The 14,857-nt window shown below is 55.4% G+C and overlaps 1 protein-coding gene and 1 long non-coding RNA gene across 2 annotated transcripts in view; one reads left to right on the top strand and one right to left on the bottom strand.

Moving 5' to 3' along the window:
- Positions 1-5,545, bottom strand: part of CRB2 (crumbs cell polarity complex component 2) — a 22,974-nt gene extending 17,429 nt beyond the window's left edge. The window contains 1 exon segment of the mRNA XM_023242698.2: positions 5,381-5,545. Within this exon segment, the coding sequence (XP_023098466.2) occupies positions 5,381-5,477 (97 nt within the window). The 5' untranslated portion in view covers positions 5,478-5,545.
- Positions 1-14,665, top strand: part of LOC123381767 — a 19,109-nt gene extending 4,444 nt beyond the window's left edge. The window contains exon 3 of the long non-coding RNA XR_006589173.1: positions 11,482-14,665. This is a non-coding gene — a long non-coding RNA (uncharacterized LOC123381767). The remainder of the gene's footprint in view (positions 1-11,481) is intronic.
- The last annotated feature ends 192 nt before the right edge of the window (positions 14,666-14,857 follow it).

The following is a 14,857-nucleotide window of genomic DNA, read 5'->3' as shown; positions in this document are numbered from 1 at the left end:
TCCCAAGCCAGGTCGCGTAGGTGAGGGCAGCGTGTCTGTGTCTCTCTGAGGGGCTTCTGGGAAGCTCATCCTTCTTTTTCCCACCCCAGCCACTGTGGCTGATCAGTTTAGAGCCATGTCCTTTAGGGCTAGATTGTCTGATGGGGGTGGGAAGATGGTCTGATGGGGGTGGGAAGATGGTCTGAGGGAGGTGGAAAGATGGTCTGAGGGAGGTGGAAAGATGGTCTGAGGGAGGTGGGAAGATGCCCGGATGGGGGTGGGGGTGAATCAAGCTCCTTGAGGAAAGGACACAAGTGTGGGCATCAGACAGGCCTGGCTTATGGGGTTCTAACAGTGCCACCTCATGGGGTGTTGTGAGGAGCCACTGAGGTGACCTGTCTGAAGCCTGGTGCCTGGTGAGGGCTGTGGCCATTCTGATCAGGGTCCGTCAACCCAGCACAGCCCAGGACTGGGAGACAGTAACCATAGCGCCCACTCTGAGGAGCCCTAGCTTCCGGGTCCTGCACCAGCAGGCCCTTCATTTAATGCCAACCAGGCGCTGCTCCTTACCGTGTGGCCTAAGGGACCCCCACCCGGATCTGGGGCTTTGCCCCCAGTTCAGAGCCTTCCATTTCAGAGCAGATGGGACCAGGATGGGGAGACAGTGTGTGAGGGAAATGGGGCGGGTGATGCATCACCGTGGGGCAGGTGGCCCATGACCCCAGGAGACACAGTCCAGCCACAGGGGGGGAAGGAGCTCCTCCAGTGAGAGCCAGGTGGAGAGGGAGGGAGCTGCCTGTCCCAAAAGGCATGCAGTAGCCCCGAAAGCCTGCCTGTGAGAGACAGCCGTCTTTCTTGTGCGTTCCCATTAATCTTAATTAATGTTCACCTTAGGAGATAGACGGTGCTGTTATTCCTGTTCTACAGCTAAGGAAAGTGAGGCTTGAGATGAAGTGACTTCACCGTCCCACAGCCCATAAGAGGCTGGAATCCAAACTCAGGTCTTCACCCCAGGGGTTTCCAGACCCTCCGGCCTGTGTTAAGAATACAGATTTCTGACCCCTGCTCCAGACCTGGAGATTCAGAGCTCTGGGGCCTGGGGCCTGGGAATCTGCACTGCAGCATGCTTCCTGGGAATCCTCTGCACGTCGAGGCACGGAACCGCTGACCTTAGGTCCTCTGTGTTGCAGGAGTGAGACCATAAAGCCAGACTGGCCCTGGGCTGAGAGGCAGAGAGGTGAGGGCAGTGGGGCAAAGGCGGGCCGTCCCTGAGCCAGCCTGGGGGGGGGGCGTGGCCTGTCGCCAGGGCAACGAGGGGCCTGTGCTTATCTTTACAAATCCTTCCTGACCTCTCAGGCTGCCTGGGACGACCTGGCAGGGGAGGGATTAACTGACACATGCCCCTCCCCTTTGACCCGCTGCCCTGTCCCCCGGAAGGCCTAGATCCCGACACCAGGAAGGGAATTCTCTCCCCAGAGAGAACGACCATAATAATATAACAGCAATCATTTACTGAGCTCGTACTATGTGCTCCAGGCTGTGGTGCACGTGTTGCATCTATAATTACATTATTACATTTGATTCAAACCAGGAAAGGTGGGCCCGGGTGAGAAAACCGTCTTCCCACTCGGAGAGGTTATAAACTTGCCCCAAATTATCCCTCAAAAAACTAAGTAGATTGCCATCTCCAGACTTCTGAAAGGTCCACATCTCCCAAAGCCTGTGAAATTCCCACTTTGCAAATGCCAAATCACCAGCCATGTATTGTCATTTTAGTGCATTCCAGCCCAGCCTTCCCCAGGCACTGGAAAAAGTCTCTAAAGGCTGGAGCAGGCGGGGAGGTTCCAGGATCAGCCTGGGCAGAGCGAGCTGTCCTTCACTCAGTGCTTAGTAACTCCTACTTTACGTGCACTTATAACAGGCCTAGTGATCACTGCTGACAACTCATGGGAAGTGTTTACTCATGGGTGGATTTTGAGAAGGTTCTTGTCTTGACAAGGCAAAAAAGAGGACATTTCTTTCTCTTCTATTTTCTTTTTTAAAATTTTAATGCTTAAAAAAAATGTTTACTTTTGAGAGAGAGGGAGGGCACCGTCACGTTGGGGAGGGGCAGAGAGAGAGGGAGACAGAGGATACAGAGGATCTGAAGCAGGCTCCGTGCTGACAGCAGAGAGCCCGATGCAGGGCTTGAACTCACGAACTGTGAGATCATGCCCTTAAGCCGAAGTCAGACGCTTAACCGACTGAGCCATCCAGGCACTCCAAGAAAGAGGATATTTCTAAGAAGTGGCCCAAGATCTTGTAAGATGTGGGAGCTTCTGACACAGGGGCAAAAACTGTCCATCTAATAATATCACTAGGCCGCGAGGACAGGACTGAATAACAGTACCATATGATACAAATACTGCCTCAGAGCCATCAGGAAAGGGCTAAGTTACTCTAACAAGACAGGAGAGTTTGGAGTACTCTTTTACAAAAAGGTTTACCCCCCAAGGCTAAAAGGGAGCAGGGGGTAAATATTTATAATTTTGGTAACAGTTATGGCAACAATGGCTGTCAGGACTCACTGCCTCCCTGCTGCCTGGCACTGGCTTTGGTCTCAGAGCCCTAGGGCCGTGGAGACACTGCCCCTGTGAGGGCCAGACGGACTTGGTGAGGTTCTGCCACCCAAACAGGCCACTGTTAACTATTAGTGGTCTCCATCTAAAATGTGCTTAGAAACTGGGACTTCCACGCCAAACCTAAGTTGGGGAACCACTGTGTTTTCTCATCAAATTCTTGTGATGGCCCTCAGAGCTACATGGCTTGCCCTCTTTCAGCAGAAGCACGGAGAAGGGGCGTGACTTTGCACAGGCTAGCACTGAAGCCAGCTGTGAAATGCAGGCCCTGTCACACACTAGCTTTGTGACTCTGGGCAAGTTCCTGACCCTCTCTGGGCCTCATTTCCTCCTCTGTAAACTGGGGGTGTGAGGGCCGACCTCACAGGGCAATGGTGAGATTCAAAGTCCATCCTGTGGCGCGCCTGGCTGGCTCCGTCGGTAGAGCATGCGACTCTTGATCTCAGGGTTGTGAGTTCGAGCCCCACGCTGGGTGTAGAGGTTACTTAAAAATAGTAAGTAAGTAAATAAATAAATAAATAAATAAGTAAAATCTTTAACAAAAACAAAAACAACAAAGCCCATCATGTTAGTTCATTAGCACAGCATCTTCCAGGTGGCGGTCAGTGGTAATATTTATTCGTTGACCAACGAACCTTTACCTGGAGCAGAGGCTGTCTATCCAGCCAGTCTTGAGGTTGTTCACATGTGTGTGGCGCCCCGTTCCACCCCTGCCTCTGTCCCACAGTCCGCCCGCCGGCCCCCCCTGGTTGGAGGAGGGGCCAGACTTGGGCTGCTGTCCCTTTGTCAGCAGGCTCCCAGGGTGTGGGGAGGGATGTGAGAGCCCAGCACGCCCCATTGTACTCCAAGATGCTTGGCCCTCTCCACAGCAACCAGCCAGGCTTTTGTGGCAGCGTGGGCCCAGGGTGGAGGGGCTCGGCTCCGGGCCTGGCAAGCAAGAGCAGCGGAGCCAAGGGCCCAAGGGCTTCCAGAAACCCCCATCCCCTCTGGGATAGAAGCTCCTTTTCAGGCGGCACAATCCCCAGCCCCTCTCCTGGCACTCGGGCCTCGGGTGCTGGTATCCAGAAACGCTCATGCCCACGGTGCCCTCACCCCAGCCTTTGGGGATCCCAGAGGAGGCCCCCCGCACAGCAATCACAGTGGGAAAGGCCGCCCCTGGGCACCCCAGCAGGGTTGTGCGGAGGTGAGCACGTACAACAGTGTCCGTTTTTTCTGTAGCACCCATCTACTTTGTGTCGACTCTGTGTCAGGGTTCGCGTGAACGTACATTTCAGCATGAATGCACACGTCGACACACGCACACTGGTGTGTGCAGGCGTGTGCCTGTGGACACCTGTTCATGTGGTGCTGTGTGCCCTTGTGCATGCCACACCAGTGTGCAGGTGTGTGTGTGTGTGTGTGCATGCATGTGTGTGATTTGTGTGTTCACGTGTGCATGTGTTTGCAGGTAGTCTGTCCTGTGTGCACATGCATATGTGAATGCAGACATTGGAGGGCAGGGACAGATAGCAGATCCACAGACCAGGATTTCATGCCCCTCACGTGCAGAGAGCAGAGAGCAGAGAGCAGACCCTCACCTCCTCTCATGAGCCCAGATTTGCCTCAGGGGCCCAGCTCGTAAGCCCCCATCCCTGCCAGAGCCTCAGTGCCCTCCACTACAAAATGGGGTCCTCGTCCTCCCCAAGGGCCCTGCAGAGGGGAGGAGATGAAGCCTTCGTGAGGCAGGCCCCGTGAATGGGGAGGAAGCCCCCAGGGGCCTGGGGAGGCTTGACCTCCCACCCTGAGAGTCCGAGGGGTGAGTCCCCTCACCGCCTCCCCTCCCACTGCAGTGAGGCCCAGGCCACCCGCCCAGGTTGGCTCCCCCTCCCTCCTCCAGCACTGGAGGCGGGGTCAGGGGACTTCCCAGGCCTGGCCCTGTAGCTATAGTGACCGAGACAAAGCGTCCCCCAGACCCCCCAGGAAGAAGTCCAGGCGTGCACACGTGAATCCATGAATCTGCTCGGACAAAAGCAAAACCGTTTGGCGAATGGGGTCGGGCTTCAGGAAGCCCTTTCAGCTTGGCGTGGGAGTGCCAAAGAGGGGACAGCAGTGGGCACACATGCTCCTGAGTGCCTGGCCACCCCCAGGGGCCCCAGAGCACCCCCAGCCCCCCAGGGCAGGCAAGGCTAATACACAAATGCAGGTAGCTGCCGGGTTTCCCTGATCTCCTCCTCCCCCTTCACTGCAATCCACTGGGCTGGGGTCTGCTGCCCCCACCCCACGTCCCCATGTCCCCATGTCCAGAGCTAAGACACAGTTCAACCCACTTGACAGCTTATGCCCCACAAGTTGTGCTCGGACACAGCACACCTCACCCAGAAAGCCTCAGACAACGGCTCACCGCTCACCCGGGACAGCTCACAACTTTAACACACCCACGGCTCGCACCCCACAGCCCAGCGCACGCTCACAGCAGACCCTGGGGTAAGGCTCACACTACCTGCAACCCCCCACACTCACAGCCCAGGACTTCCCAGCCCCAGCACCCCTCCCAAGCCGCACAGCCCATCCCAGGATCCCTTCACAAAGCCCCCCCACCACCCCACACAACAACAAAGTCCCAGGACGCACTCTCTTCCACGCAAGTTCCGGCAGCAGCGCACCCCTCTGCACCCACATCTTGGCCTGCGCCCAGCCCTGCAGTCCATCCTGGCACCCACACAGAGAGCCCCGGGGCCTGGCGTGTCTGCTTTGGGAGACAGACCCCCAGCCCCCCACCCCCCAAGGCTTGTGCCCCAACTCACCACCCAGGAGGGCCAGGGCAGGACTCAAGAGCAGCAGCTGCAGCAGAAGAGGGGCCGGGGGCCTGGGGGCCAGGGTCCCGGGCCTGGCCAGCGCCATGGCAGCACGCTCAGCTCACGGCTGTGGGAACAGGCGGCCTGGCTGGCTCCACACCCCCCTCTCCCTCCAACCAGCACTAATGCCGTGGACAGAGGCCCGGCCCCTCCCTCCCTCTCCTCCCGCCTCCTCCCCCACCCCAGGCCCTCCCAGGCTGCTCCACTGGGGACAGACTGGAGAGGAGGGGTCTGACCCACCCTGTCTCCCCAGGCCCCAGGGCTCCAGACAGTCCTTAGGGGCCCCTGCAGTCGCATCTGATCTCCGTGCCCCCCAACCCCCCCTCCTCCCACCTCTCAGGTCCCGCTGCCTCAGCTTCTAGGGGAAGGGGGGATTTCTGTTCTCCCCAGATGATGCCAGCTACTCCCAAGTCCTAGGTTATCCCACCCTGCTGGGCCCCCATTCCAATCTCCTCTCAGCCTGGGCCTCCCTCCCCAGCCTAGGCCTGAGCATCCAGCAGCCTCTCACACCTCTTCTCTGCTCAGAAGCCCCAGCCCCTCCCACCCAGCCTGTTCCCTCCCAGTGCTCCCCACCTGAACAAGGCCTCGGCCACCCTGCGGCCAAAGCCCCCTTCCCCTCCCCACACTCAGTCCACCAGCTCCTGGGGGCTCTTCTTCTCACTGTCTCTTAATCCCATCCCTCCCCTTCACTCCCTGGGGCCCCACACTGCCACACACAGCCCCTCATACCGTAGCCCTCAGGATAAGGCCCCTGACTCCCTCACCAGCCAAACTGAACTTTTTCTGTTTCTCCACCTTGGCCTAAATCTTTGCCTCTGCTGTTTGCAACTCGGGAAACCTCACTGTAATCCAGGGCAGCCCATTCTACCGAATGGCAGCTCTAGCTAAGCAAACTTTCCCTCTCCCCTGCTGGGAAGTACTTCTTGTTGTCTGACCTTACCATCTCTTGCTGCATTTGATGTTTGCTTGCTGCCGGCTGGAAAAGGGAATGTTGTTTGCATGGAGAGGAGAGGTTCTTTGGGGGACCTGGCCCCGGGAATCCAAGCCATCTCTAAGGCACCGCAGCATCAAAAAGCAGCCCATTCTTTCCTCCCCTGCACTCAGCTCTGGGGGAGGAAGAAACTGTTGCTGAAAGGACTTTCTGAACCTAGCCACTGGCCTCTGCCAGTGCACCCCATTTGGCTCAATTCAACGACCATGGACTCTGGCCACCCAGACCTTGTGCTGGGCTGTGGGATGTGACCTGACACCCAGAGGGCACAGTCTGGAGAGACAGACCTGACTGACTGACTGATTGACTGATTGATTGATTGATTGATTGGGGGAGCTCAGGCTGTGCTCGCAGGTCCACAGAAGAGCAGGGAGAAGAGTGGTGGCATCACATGCCACATGCCTGGCCTATGGCCCCGCTGGTCCTCCGACCCTGGCAAAGTGCTCGGAGAGGGAGCCGAGGGCCTGGGTGGACCCCTCATCCACATCCTGCCCCATCCCCACCCTGGAGTCTTGTTCCCTCTGGGGTGGGAGGTGCTCCTTGGTCTCTGGGACCCTCCTCACTCCCAGACCACCTTTATTTAAATTCCCTGCCTCTCACAGATACCAGGAGCTCCCCACCAGCACCAAGCCCCTCTCAACTCTGCAGGGAAAAGCACAGGCCCCACAGCTGGATAGATCCCAGTTTGCACCCAGCTCTACCAGTGATTAGCAGAGTGACCTCGGCATATGACTTCCTTCCCTGGGACTCAGTTTCCTAATCTGTGAAACAGAAATAAGTTCCCACCCTGTAAAGCTCTTTAATGAGCTGCAGCGGCAGAGCAACGTCTGTTTATTCTGTGTCTCAGAGGTTCCTAAGAGATCCAAGCAGCCGGGGAGGAGGCGGACAGGAGGACAGCAAGGCTCCCACAGCCCCCTGGGGCTCTGGATACACAGACACAAACATCCACGCTTTTACAATGAGCCCTGAGGTCAGGACGCCAGCTCAAACTCCTGTTCGCGCCCCAGCCCGCGTCCTGCAGCCGCTGGGCACCACCTTGTGGCCAGACCTGGAAGTGCCCTGCGAAGTCTGGAGGACGGGTGGATGTGGACGGGGAGGGAGGGATGCAGAAAATGAACAGCCTGGGCCAGGGAGCCCCACGTGAGCGAGAAGGAGGAGGCCAGGAGCCACGGCATGGCAGGCGGGCGGAGGTTAGACAGGGCGAACCGCTCCCTGTCCGGGTCTGGAGAAGAGACAGTGAGAGTAGGCCAGCCCCTCTGCAGAGAGGGGCCCTTAGGAGAATCCGTTTCCCCATCCTCCCGGCCTGGGGGGCAGGTGTGAGGAGGGGGAAAGGGAAGCAGCATAACCTCATTTCACCCCCTCAACAGCACTGCAAGGTGAGCATTGTCCCCATTTTGCAGATGAGAAAACGGAGGCTCCAAGAGGTGAGATTGGCTGCTGGGGTCCCACAGCTAGCTAGTCAGTGCAGGGGTGGGATTTGAACTCGGGGTGGCCTGACACCAGCCCTTTCCACTCCTTGAATCCTTGACTCAAGGCTGAGTAGCTGCACTCCACTCTGCTCAGGAATTACTTGCTGGCTTCTCCCTGGTTGAGGGCACCCACCCCCTCTGGAGCCTAGGGAGATGTGCCGGTAAAGCCCCAGCTTCGGCATCCCCCCTGCCTCGTATGAATCCTGGTTCTACCCTGTGGCCTTAGGCACGTTTTGTTGGTCTGTTTTACTCTTCTGGACCCCAGTTTTCCCATCTGTAAGTTGGGATAATTGTATCTCCTTCAGGGTACAGTGAGGAGGGGGCTGCTGCCACCAGGGACTGGATGGGGGAGGGGATGGTGCCCGGGGCTGCTCCCCACCGAGGCGATCTCCAAGGTGACATCTGCCCTGGATCCCCCCACTTGGGTCCTGCATCTCCCTTCTCCAGGGGCCGTGTCCACTCTTCCGTCTCCCACTCTCTACACAGATCCCTCCTCTCCTCCCCTCCACCCGAGGGACTGGTCCCGAGGACTGCCTTCGCTCTGGCTTCTGGGAGGGGGCCAGTGGAGGCACAGTAGGAGAGAAGAGGGAGGGAGGAGGGGGAGCGGGGCATTTCTTCCTCCTCCTCCTCCTCCTCCTCCTCCTCCTCCTCCTCCTCTGCCTCAGCTCAAACCAGCTCAGGTAACCCTGCTCCTTTGAGCAAACCTGCTCAAAGGTAACCCTTTGTGGCCACATGGGGCCACCTTCAGCCCTGACCTCTCTGATCTCTCAGAGGCCTTCCCCACTCTCACCTACTCCCCCATCCTTGGAGTCTCCCCCCGTCTCCCCTGGCTTCCTTTCTGCCTTCCTGGCCTTCTCTTGCTCTCTTTCCTCCCAAAATGTTGGGGTGCATTGGGATCTGTTCCCAGCCCCCTACCCTTCTCACACCTCCCTCCCTGGGTGAGCCTGTTTATACCTGTGAGCTCTCCGCCAGTGGGTCTTAACCATTTCAGTGCCCCCTGGACAGATATCTTGTATCACCCTTTATTCCCTTGAAATGAAATGGCATATGTTTGTATATAGTTCCCCAAGGAGAACCATCCCAATGCCCTAACTGAAATATCAGAACGAGCCATTAGAGGCTAGTGGTGAAATGCACAGATGCTGGTTCAAATCGTGGCTTCTACACTTTCTAGCTGTGTGACCTTGGGTAAGTCACTTCACCTCTCTGTGCCTCAGTTAGCCCTCCAGTAAAAAAAGAAGGTGGGGGGAGGGATCTTTTTTTTCTTCTGTGCAGCACTTTGCTGCATAGAATATTATGAGGATTACTAATTATTCATGAAGCACTTAGAACAGTGCCTGGCACACATTAAGAGCTAAGCAAGTTTTGGTTAAACTAATAAGGAAAGTAATTTAAGAGGATGTGTATTGCAAGTTGTAAATACTTTTATCGACTACGCTAGAAGACATGGTAAAGTAACGAGACACTTCTGCCTATACATAGAGCCCCTCCGAATGTGACAGCCACAAGTGTGGACTGTGAAGGAGAATGTCAAGTTGGCAACTCAAATACCATAAGTAGTGTTGACATTAAGTATGTAATTTTCCGAAGTGGTGACAACTCAGGGTAAGGTTCTGAACAGGATAAAGAGCAATCTTCCCTCAATTTACATGGGAGTTGTATTTCTGGCCATTTCAGTGTATGTCGAAATTCAGAATATTCATACAAAAATGCTCTGTATTTATTTGCAAGACTTGGGCTCTTGCTCAGACACAAACAGGTGTTTTTTTCCTCTACTTAGATGTCTGGTAGAACGTTCCGAAGTCAAAGGGCATATGGGACATTCTTCATGGTGTGGACTCTTCTGCATGTCACAGGGTGTCCAGAACCCCGGGCCCCACCCACTAAATGCCGGTGGTGGCCCCCAGTCATAATGAAAGCAGACAGCACCCCCAAAATCCCCCCAGTAAAGCACCTAGGAGTTCCCCGAGTTCTATAGCAACTGCCAGAAGGACTTTGTCAAATCCCTAATTGTGTCTCCTGCTTGTTGACTTCCAATTACTTCAGGACAAGTTCAAATTCCTGAGCCTGATGCCCAAAGTCCTCATAATTCAGCTCCCTGCTTACCTTCCCCCAGTTGCGGACCCATACCAGTAACCCCGCCCTCTCCCCTAACCCCTGCTCCTTGCTGCCAACTGAACACACACACACACACACACACACACACACACACACACACCAAGTTGGCTTTTTGCTGGCAAGTCTTTGCTCCCAGGGTCTGCTCCCTGGAAATCCCACCACTCCTCCCTCCACCTGGTTCAATGCTGTGCTGAGGCCTTGCTAATCCTTTAAGACCTGGTTCTGGCACCCCCTCCAGGCCGGGTTGGGTTCTGGGTCACCTCCAGGCTTGGTTGGGGCCTCTCCTGTGCTCCCACAGAACTCTGGGCTTCCCCGGAAGACCTCAGCACTGACCATAACCTGTTTTAGTTGCCAGTCTAGTCTTAGGTCCGCACCATCCTAAGGCAGAACACATAGCGGGTGAGAGCCATTCAGCCCTCGGCCTTCAGGAACTCACATCTAGTGGAAGGACAGACACGTGGACAATGCCAGGAGACACTCGCCCAGAGCCTGCTGGGAGCCCCAAGGACAGAGAGGCCAGCTGCCAAAGGGCAGTTTCCCAGAGGAGGTGGAACCTTGGGGTGTGGATAGTTTTCCAGGTAGAGAGGAGGCAGAAGGCTTACCTGGCTGAAGACTCAGTGGGGGCAAAGTTCAGGTGTGAGAGAGGGCACCGTGCCACTGTGCCCTCAGGGACTGCAGGCAGGTGAGTGTGGCCTGAGGTCAGGAGCTGAGGGGCTGTGATCGGAGGTGAGGCTGGTGCATCAGCAGAGGACAGTTCATGTAGAGCTTATAAGGTGCCAAGGAGGTTGGGCTTTGTCCTTGGGGGCACTGGGGAGCCATGGGAGGGGTTGAAGCACGGGAATGAGACGATCGGTCTGCAGCCTCTAGGAGGAGTGTAGAAGATGCACTATAGGAGGGCGAGAGTAGAAATAATCCAGGGAAAGGTCACAAGTCTAATTAGGACAGGGACGAGGGTGGAGAGAAGGGAGGGCATTTGTGTGGCAGAAACAACAGACCTTTGGGTCTGCTGGGGCTGAGAAGAAGGCCAGAGTGTACTGCAGCATTCCCGCTTGGTGAACCCCGCGATGATCAGGGTGGAGATGGGAAGAGTCAGGATGGCTTGGGGAGGGTGGTCCCCCAAAACTCAGTCCTCCCCACCCTACAGGATTGGCTGCAGGCCCCCCTGGAGTCACTAGAGGGAGCTCCAGGATAGGCCAGGCTCCCCTCTCTAGCCAGGTGCCAGTTTCCACCCCTTCCCCAGGGGATAAGACACCACACTGCTCAGATGTGGGCTTTGGGGGGCCCGCCAGGGCCTGGCCCAAGTGCAGCTGCTTACAGACTTGGGTCGCCCCGTCCTCCAGCCACTGGGTTTGCTGGAGGGGAAGGGCACTTCTTGAGCTGAGAGCAGGTGGCGGGCAGAGGTTGGGGACTGTGGCAAGCAGCAGTGACAGCCTGTCCTGTCTTACCTTGCGCCTCCCTCTCTATTCTCACAGGGTGAAGGGGAGCAACCCACTCGAGTTCACATCACTGTCAGAGGCAACACCAATCACCAATGCCAGCCAGAACTGCTGTCCTCAGCTGGGGATGGAAATGGGCCAGAGCTCCCCAAGTCAGAGCGGCTCTTGAACTAGGACAGTGCAAGTGACCTTGACGAGACCCCCTGACTCTTCCTAAAAGAACCTGGGGTGAGGGGAAGATCCCTTGAGCCACCTCCTGCATCCTCTGGGACCCCCAGGCATGGGGAAGATAGCATTCCAGGTGGGGCGGGGCGGGGTGGGGGGGGGAGCCTCTGTCCATAGGCAAAGGCCTGGAGGCAGGGAAAGGCTGGCAGGTTTAAGAAATGGGGCAGAGGGCAAGTTGGCTGGAGTACAGGCAGCAGGGAAGTGGCCCAGAGGCTGCTGGGAGAATGGGGGCACCATTAGGGAGTCCAGATGCTGCCTGAGAGCAAGGGTGGGGGGGCTTCAGCAGGCCTCTTGCGAGGCAGTGCCGGGAGAGCTCAATGCCAGAACAGCCTGGCATCTGCAAAGGATCACTCCAGCTGCAGAGAGGGGAGTGGCAGAACAGTTCTTGGAAAAGTGGCCTCTCTACTTGAGTCTAAATGGTACAATCCCTTAAAGTTTTATGAAAACAAAAAATGAATAACGAATGGAGATCCTGAAAGAGGAAATCCATTTCCTTTTAAATCTGATGGAAAGAGCACATCCACCCCAAAATAATACCAGCAGGATTTTAATAATCTGTAGCAAAACACGCAATGCCATCAGAACTCACTCCAAGCTGCCTCCTTAGCTGAACCAAGAACCCTGAACCTGAAGTCTGTTTCGACAACATGGTGCTCATTGCCCACATGGAGAAATTGAGGCTTGGGTGGGGTCAGGGACTAACCCAAGGTCATATGGCAAAGTTGGAACTGGAACAAAGACTCCTGACTCTCAAGTTTGGGTCTCCTCTCTCTGTACAAGGCTGCTTGTCTGCACACATTTCACACACACACACACACACACACACCTCACACCGCTGCACAACACACAGGAAATGCTTTCCAAACTCATATATGCAAGGGCGCCTGGGTGGCCCAGTTGGTTCAGCGTCTGACTTTGGCTCAGGTCATGCTGTCTCGGTTGGTGGGTTCGAACCCCGTTTCAGGCTCCGTGCTGACAGCTCAGAGCCTAGAGCTTGCTTTGGATTCTGTGTCTCCCTCTCTCTCTGCCCTTTCCCCACATGTGCTCTGTCTCCTTCTCAAAAATAATAAAATTGAAAGAAAACTCATACGTGCAAATATCTGCATACATATGAGATCCACAAACTCACAGATATGCTCACATAGAAGTATGCGGACATCCACACAGTTTCCCCCCCCCCCCCCCCAGAAAACCTAAACACCTAAACAGACATACTCACATTCACACACACAGGGGCTTGTGCACACAACTATCTGATCAGTCCAAATCTGAATCCTCGAATGTATCCAGGTACCTACACAGGGCACACATGCATATATCTACAGAAAGACATAAGATGCAAAAACATCCCTCGGGGGCCCCTGGGTGGCTGGCTGTTGAGCGTCTGACTCTTGATTTCAGCTCAGGTCATGATCCCAGGGTTGTGGGATCAAGCCCCGCGTCAGGCTCCACCCACCTAAGATTCTCTCTCTCCCTCTGCCCCACTTCCCTGCCCCCACCTCCCTGCTCACACGTGCGTTTTTTTTTCTAAAATTAAAAAGTAAAAACCCACCAACACATCCCTCAGTACACGTCTACAAACACAGCACTCACGCATCAACAGACCCAGAGACTCCTAAAACTTTCACAGACATGCTCACACATACAGCATACCTCTCACCCCGTGAGACCCACAGGCCAACACTCTGGCCTAAACAGCCATATCCTCTTGTTCACCCCCAGGCTGTGCTGGCACCAAGGTCAGCGTGGAGTGTCCCAGAGACCCTGTCATGCCTCTGCAAGGGCCTGGGAATCTGAGACGGACAGGGGCCTGTAAGAGGCCAAGGACACCACGCCCTCTGGAAAGAGCTGGCAGTGATTCAGAGCAACTGCCCAGGCAGCTGGGGGCCGGGAGCTCAGCCCCCACATTCTCCCCACCCAACAGGAGTAAGTGGGTGGGTGTTCCTTAATGGGGGGGGGGGCACAGGGGCAGAGTAAAGATGGAGGAGTTCAGCTACTATGTGGGTTTAGGATTCCTTCTTTCATTCATTCATTGATACTTAACATTTTCTGAATCAGGCAAAACGAAGACAAATAGACAAAGCCTCTGCCCCCAGGAGTGCAGTCTAAGGGGTGAGCAGGCACACCCAGAGCTGTGCTGTTGTTTTACACATTGTGACAATGTCTACGAGGCCTCCAGAGATCTGGGTTGCATCTGAGGCCTTGGGCCACTGAGCAATTCACATTCTTCTCTGAGCCTCGGTTTCCTCATCTGAGAAATAGGGACCACAGTCTCCCTGACCACCTGCCGGGTTTGTTGCTAGAATCAAATTTGATGATGGATGTGGCAGCGCTTTGGGGGGAATGGGAAAGTTTTAGTAAAATAAGACATTGATTAGGCACCAGCTGTGTGCCAGATCTATGGTATAGGACTGTGGGTAGGTGCATGGGCCCTGGAGTCAGAGAAACCCAGCTGGGTTCTAATCTCTGCTTTGCCGGGACTAGCTGTGTGAGCTTGAGCAGGTTCCTTAACCTCTCTGAGGTTCTACTTTCTCATCCATAAGTGTTGTGTAATAATAATACTCACTTTATATGAATGCAGTGGGATAGTGCACCTAAAAGCATGGGGCCTGCCACAAAGCAGATGTGCAAGTAAGTCAGTTCCTATATTTATGTATAAGCTTTCTCTTATTCATTCACCAAACTCTTGCTGAGCAGTTACCGTGAACCAGGCATGATTCTAAGGGCTCTCCAAATTCTGACTCATTTAATCCTTCTAGCAACTCTACTATTATCCCTGTTTTACAGCCAAGGAAACTGAGGCCCAGAGAGGTCCCGGTCACTTATTTGAGGTCACACAGCTGCTAGAAGTCAGAGATGGAATTGGAACCCAGGTCTGTCGGTGTCCTTAAGCCCATCTATAAGACATGCATTTCCCTCTTAGGGCTCAAAGTCCTCCCCTCTCCCAAGCAGCAAGCAACCCCTATTAAATAAATCATCCAGTAACGGTTTCTAATTCCCAGACTTGGTTGCAAATGAATTATTCACATTGTAGGGCCTGCAAACGGCCGGCTGGGCCTCATTACCCAAGAAGGGCTCCCCGCCCGCAAGATGCTACTCCCTCCCCTGGGCATGGGTCCTGGTGGGCCAGCCAGAGGCTGCCAGAGTGTTGGCGGGTGCCGGGGCTGCTCAGGGAACTAGGGGGAGG

The sequence above is a fragment of the Felis catus genome, chromosome D4 (assembly GCF_018350175.1).
Source record: "Felis catus isolate Fca126 chromosome D4, F.catus_Fca126_mat1.0, whole genome shotgun sequence".
NCBI lineage: Eukaryota > Metazoa > Chordata > Mammalia > Carnivora > Felidae > Felis > Felis catus.
The sequence above is the reverse complement of the archived record's forward strand: the minus strand, read 5'-3'. Positions and strand labels throughout refer to the sequence as shown.